The sequence below is a fragment of the Benincasa hispida genome, unplaced genomic scaffold, assembly GCF_027475165.1.
Source record: "Benincasa hispida cultivar pf3 unplaced genomic scaffold, pf3_genome.v1.1 HicScf593, whole genome shotgun sequence".
In the NCBI taxonomy this organism is placed as follows: domain Eukaryota; kingdom Viridiplantae; phylum Streptophyta; class Magnoliopsida; order Cucurbitales; family Cucurbitaceae; genus Benincasa; species Benincasa hispida.
In genome coordinates, this window is record NW_028326705.1 from 7,196 (window position 1) to 13,737 (window position 6,542).

Consider the following 6,542-nt stretch of genomic DNA (forward strand, 5'->3'; position numbering starts at 1 on the left):
ATTTCTCAAACTTCCAAAAAAAAAAATTAAAAACAAATTCAAACCTCAAATAATTTATACAACTTTCCTTAAATTAAATTCAAAGTTTTATATCTTTTCAAATATTTAATTGATTGAATTCCAATTAAACCAATTATGTTCTCTTAAATCCTTAATTAAAATTTAGATCAAACTCTAGGATTAAAGAGGATAAAATTTTGAAAACCACAATTTTCCATTCCCCTTCTTAAGTTTCAATTCCTTCAAAAACTTTAAATCCAAAAAAAAAAAAAAAAAATCAAAATCAATCTCTTATCCAAATAATTCGATTATCTTTTCAAATTAACGCAATTGTGACTCCAAAATCTTAATCCAATTAGTTCAATTATTCCTTCCCATTAATTTAATTGTAGCTTCAAAATCTAAAGTTTAAGAGAGTTAAAATCCAATATTTTCAAGATTATTAACTCAAATCTCTACTCAAATAATTCACATTAACCATTATAACCTTTTTTAATTATCTTTGATTCTAAATTCAAAATTTTTTTTAAGAGAAACTAAACTCAATAATTTGAAATAATTGACTTAAAATTTCCTGAAATGGATGTTATAATATTAAAGTAAATCGTGAGCAATTGAAAATGCAAAGCAATCATTACAAACTAAAGTATTCAAGGTTCTATTTGAAAAAAAAAATGTAAATCCTATTTTATGTTTTTTTTAGAGATTATACTTGTTTAGTCCAAGATGTAAGTATTAAAGAAAAAAGCTATAGATAGTTTTTATATACTTAATTAGAAAAACAAATAAAGATTTAAAGTGTTGTTTAACCATTAAAAATATCCAATTGAATCAGATTGTTTCGTGTTAAAAACTCCAATCCCTAACATAAAAATATTGAGGGTCATCTTAATGTATAGTCAATGGTTGAGATAACATATTAAGACAAATCTTTTAAAGAAAAATTTTCACGAAAAGAAAAAATATCAAAAAAATAATGACAGACATTGATAGATTTTTACCAGCATATATCATTAAAATTTCCCTATTTTTTAAAATAATTTTTCTTTTTTTTTTTTTTTTTTATTTTTGAAAATCTCCCTCTCCTGTTTTTTTAAGAAGAATTTAGAGGCTCAAAGTTCTATTATATCATTTATCAATCAACACGGCTGTGTCTTACCGCTGGCTTTACACGTAACATTAAACTTTATTCAAACACCATAACTTTACATAATTTATAGGGTACCAAAAAGAAGGAAATAGAAGAGAAGACAGTGTGAAAACTAAGCTTTGCTTCCTTGAAACTCTGCTGCAAAGCTAATTCATTGGCACAATTGAGTGTCAGGCGAAGAACATACAACCAAATGAGTATAAAGACTTGACTTCAGTTCTTGTGTTGCAGCCTCCCACTTTCTGCACCGGCATACGGATCAATCTTGACATTTACGACTGCTGGTTTCCGAGCAGAAAAGGACTCAGCTAGTGCAGATTTTAGTTCCTCAGGCGTTTCGACATAGTATCCTTTACCTCCAAAAGCCTCAATCATTTTGTGATAACTTGCTGATGGGACAAAAGAGGTTGGTGCAGGATCGTGCTTATAGGGTCCGGTAATCTCTTGTGGTGTTCTACGGTCGCCACCATAAACACCGCCATTGTTGAAAACTATCACAACCACTGGCAACTGGTACCGCACAAGCGTCTATTGAAAACCAGAAGAATGTAGATCGAATGAGAACTGATCTCCCACAAAAAATTGAAATACTTCTACACTTGGAAATATGAAAGCACAAAACTTGTCATAGACATTTTGTAAATAGGAAAGAAAAAGAATCCATCTGTTTGTTTCGTGAGATGTCAATTGGATAAACGTTTTGAGATTATGAGCAAAACTGGCCAATCGAAAATTATGAAGAGCTCTTCAGCAAGAACACGAGAGAAAACCTAATACTATTTACATTAAAGCCTAACTCAAAGTAAGATGTACAACTTTTCAAATGCAAATCAGATACAGAAACGTCTAGAACATAAACAGAGATTTAACAATCCACAACTAAGTTTATTAATATCACGAATCGAAATTTCAAACTAATGGGAATTACCATATAATGTTATGGTACCTACATAGGATATTAAATATTCTGAGGTCAACATTCTAGGCAAGGTAGTTGATCTGTAAGACTTGTTGGAACATATAAATTGACCGAACACTCGTGGTGATAAATGAATAAGGAAAATAAAAATACAAAGATCTAAGTGCAGAAAGTAAGGGAAATCTAGAAATCCCCTGTGAAAGAAACAAAATATCAAACCTAAGAGAAAATGAAAATGACATCTAAAACTGACCATCATAACAAGGAAGTAAGGCGTTTGAAAACAGCTTATGAAACATGTCCAAGAATAGTCCTAGAGCTAATGATCACCAGTGTCCACATGTTTTTTGGACCTCATTCATTTTGCCCAAGGAAGAGCTGAAATGAAACATAGTAACCAACCAACAAACATTTACAAACCAGAAAGTAACAATGATGAACCATCATAGCTTGATGTAGTGGTAAATAGGGGGCATGACCTTGATAAAGGCCAAGAGGTCATAGACTCAATTCACGGCGGCCACCTAATATCTTACGAGTTTTCTAGATACCCAAATGTTGTAGGATTAGACAAGTTGTCCTATAAAATTAGTCGAAGTACACGTAAGTTGACCCGAACACTCGTGGATATCAGAAAATAACAATGATGATTGACTTAAGACAACATTTTGAGCCCCAACCAAATAATGGTTTAATATGCAGGACATTCTTCAATGAACTAAGAATCAGATACTGATCATACAACATTCTAATCAATTGCAAGATAACAAATTGATGGAAGGAAGGTGCAAAGGGGATAATAAATACCTCAACTTCCATGGCACTAAACCCAAATCCAGAATCACCTTCCACGGCGACTACCAATCGATCAGGTGAAGCAACGGCAGCTGCAATGCAATAGCCCAAGCCAATCCCCATTGTCCCCCATGTTCCTGCATCCAACCTGGTTCTTGGCTCAGTCTGAACCAAAACTGAGCGACCCACATCCATTGTATTGGCCCCTTCAGAGACCAATATGGGTGCAGGGCTACCGAGAGCCGAAATAGCATCTCGAATGATTCTCATTGGCGTCAAGAAATTGAATGGCACAACATCCCTCGCCAGCTGAACTTCCATTTTCGCCACATTGTCCTTTGCCTTCTGCGAAATGGCTTCAACCCATGGGTGAGATTTTCCAAGACAAAATGGGTCGTCTTTAATCTCCTTGTTTATGGATTCCAATACCTCTTTTGCATCGCCAATCAAACCCAAATGGGGCTTTCTTAATTCAACCTCCTCCTTGCAAATATCAACCAAAATGAACTTCACATCCTTGGACCATTTAGGCGGCTCGCCAAAATGCAACAACCAATTAAGCCTCGCCCCAACCACTAGCGCAACATCACACTTACCAATCGCCAACGACCTAGCGGCGGTAGCCGCAAGCTCATGTGTATCAGGCAACAACCCTTTACCCATTGGAGTGGGAAGAAATGGAATTCCAGTGCTCTCCACAAGCTTCTTCAACGGCCCCTCAGCACGAGCAATCGCCGCCCCTTTACCAAACACAATCAATGGCCGTTCCGCATGTTTCAACAACGAAATCGCTTCCTCAATCTGCGAATTTGGAACTCTATGAATCACTTCGCGATGTGTAAATTCCTCCGCTGCGGCCAATAATCTCTCCGCCTCAGACTCGGAAACAGTTTGATGCAAGACATCCGACGGAAGATCAAAATAGCATCCACCAGGCCGACCAGAAACAGCCGAATTAAGAACTCGAGCAACGCAATTAGGAATCTCGGAAATATCCGTGGCCTTCACGGAAATTTTCGAAAAGGGTTTCACAGCCTCAACCTGATCAAGCTCCTGAAAATCACCACGGCCGAAATCTCTTTGATCGCAAGAACCAGAGATCATCACCAAAGGCCAAGCATTAACCATGGCGTTAGAAACCCCCGCAAGGCCATGAACACATCCAGGGCCAGAAACCGTAAGCAGAACACCGGGGCTGCCCGTTAGATAACCATAAGCAGAAGCGGCATAGCCAGCCGATTGTTCGTTATGAAAGGCAATGAATCGGATTCCCAAAGAAACGGCGCGAGTGGCAAGAGAGGTAACAGGGATTCCGACGACGCCGAACATCCGATCAACGCCGTAGCGGGCCAGCGCCATGGCGGCGAAAACGTTGCCGTCGATCGGGCCGTGAAATTTAAGGTCATTTTGAAGATCTTCAGAAGAATCCCCCATTGGAGCTTCGTGTGAAAGAGGCTAAAATGAAAGAAATCTGAGATATGAAAGCTTTAATGTTAGTGACGACAGACGAGTAGATTTATAAACCGCTCGTAAAGATTTTTCGCTGTTTTTATGTAGACGAAAATACCCTTTGAAGGTTAGGTGATTCTATGGCTTGTAGCCTTGTTGTGTGGGTAATATGGGAAATGTGAAAATATTGTGCTTTGTTGGACTGAGATAGTAGCAAATTTGCATTTTGTTTTGAGAATCGCACCCTTTGCCTCTTTCTTGGAAAAAAAATCCAAGAATTATTTTTTTAAAAAATCCAAAATTTATTTTTTAAAAAAGATCTAAGAATTATTTTTTAACAAAAAAAACATATTATTAAAAATTTATTTAGTCAAATATTTAAAATTGATGTTGGCGAAAGCGTGGAATTTTAATTTTTCAGAGGCTTGTACATATCTATTTCCGAAAAAAAAAAAGCATGTCAATGGATTATTATTATCTTTAATGTCTTCAAAGGACATTTTAGAAAATAAAATAAAAAATCGAAAATTCATATAAATTGTTTGGATTAAGAAGTAAATACTTTCTATTTTAAAAAGATAAATATTTATTCTTATTTACCATATGTTTAAAATACCAAAATTAGCTATTTAAAAAAACCAATTATCGATATCTATAATAAAAAAAAATAGAAAATAAAAAGCAAAGTTAATGGCTGAAAACTTGTATTAAAGGTGATCGCAAACATGAATGAGTTGATTATCATTAGGGGTGGAATTTGATATGCTAGAGGTGATTAATCTCTTTAATAAAATTTTATTAATATTTTTCAATTTTGTCACATCTTTATACATTCATGTTATTACAACTTTGACTTCTTTTCATGGTTGTTCTTTGATGTAAAAAAATGTTTCTCTCAATAGTATTCCCCCTTCTTATTTAAGATGAAGAGGTGAGAGTAGTTAATTTAGGTCCCGTTTGGTAACCATTTGGTTGATTTGTTTTTGTTTTTTTTTTTAAATTAAACCTATTTCATGCACATCTCTTACAATGAATTGCATCTTTTTAAGTATAATTGTTGAATTCTTAATCAAGTTCATAAACAAAAACAACTTTTTAAAAGATGTTTTTTTAGTTCTAAAAATTTGGGTTAATTTTTTAAACCATGAGTAAAAAGTAGATAACAAAGGAAGAAATTTAGAGGTGAAAATAATATTCATAGGTTAAAAAAACAAAATGTTACCAACCAGGATTTTAATTATTTTGTTTTTGTCATTGGTACCTTACAAAATTTATAATTTATTAATCATAAGTATTTCTGTTTTTAATATATTTACTACTGAGTATGAGTTGGTTTTGTTCTCTCTCTATTTTTCCTTTTCTTTTGTTCCAAAGCCAAAATTTTATGCAATTGGGGTTTCTTGAGATGGGTATTATTAGAAGGGGGTAATTCATGTATTTATAAAAAATTTGAGATCCCTAGTTCATCATTCTTGAATCAAATTCTATATTTCTTTTTTTTTCTCTATCAAATACCTATATAAAGTTGATTGGAACTCACATACTATATTAGACGGACATGAAATTTAGTCTCAAAATAAATTCTTTGAGATAATTATCTCAACAATCTCTCTCAAAATTTCCACTGATTTTCTCTACTTAACTTTCATTCATCATGATGGAGGTGGAGTGAACAAGGAAATATAATAGGCAAAAGGCTTTTGAATTTTGATGTTTATATCTACTTAATCTCTAAACTGTCAAAGTTACAAATTTTAATCCTTGAGCTTTCGAGTTTTTTAAGATTCACCATTTAATAAATATAAAATTAAAAGTTTAGGATTACATTAGACATAGAATTCAAACTTATATCTACTAATAGATCAATTCATTATTGAAATTTTAAACTAGTTAAGGACCTATTAGTCACAAAATTAAAAGTTTAGAAACTCATTAGATATAAAATTAAAATTTTATGGACATGTTGGATACTTTTGAAAGTTTAAGGACCAAATAATAGGTGAAAGGTAAGAGAAAGGTTGTCGTAGACCTCTCATCATTAATCAAATAACTTTTATAATCTCTAATCTAGGACTTCAACCAACAAGTAGTCTTAGTAGCAAGACCTGGTTGAACCATAAGGAATCTAAGATACAATCTCTCTAAGCTAAATTGACCTTTGGGTAAGTTGTAAAAAGCAGGGGATCTTGGTTTTGGTTAACAGAAAAACTAAAGTGTAGGAATTTAAAA

At 33.6% G+C, this 6,542-nt stretch overlaps 1 protein-coding gene across 1 annotated transcript; it reads right to left on the reverse strand.

Moving 5' to 3' along the window:
* Positions 1-1,103: 1,103 nt before the first annotated feature.
* Positions 1,104-4,366, reverse strand: LOC120082736 (2-hydroxyacyl-CoA lyase). Its single transcript, XM_039038020.2, has 2 exons — positions 2,877-4,366; positions 1,104-1,678 (listed from the first exon to the last, which is right to left on the reverse strand). Exons 1-2 carry the CDS (start codon positions 4,296-4,298, stop codon positions 1,364-1,366), a joined length of 1,737 nt encoding a protein of 578 aa, XP_038893948.1. The 5' UTR covers positions 4,299-4,366; the 3' UTR covers positions 1,104-1,363.
* Between the last annotated feature and the right edge of the window lie 2,176 nt (positions 4,367-6,542).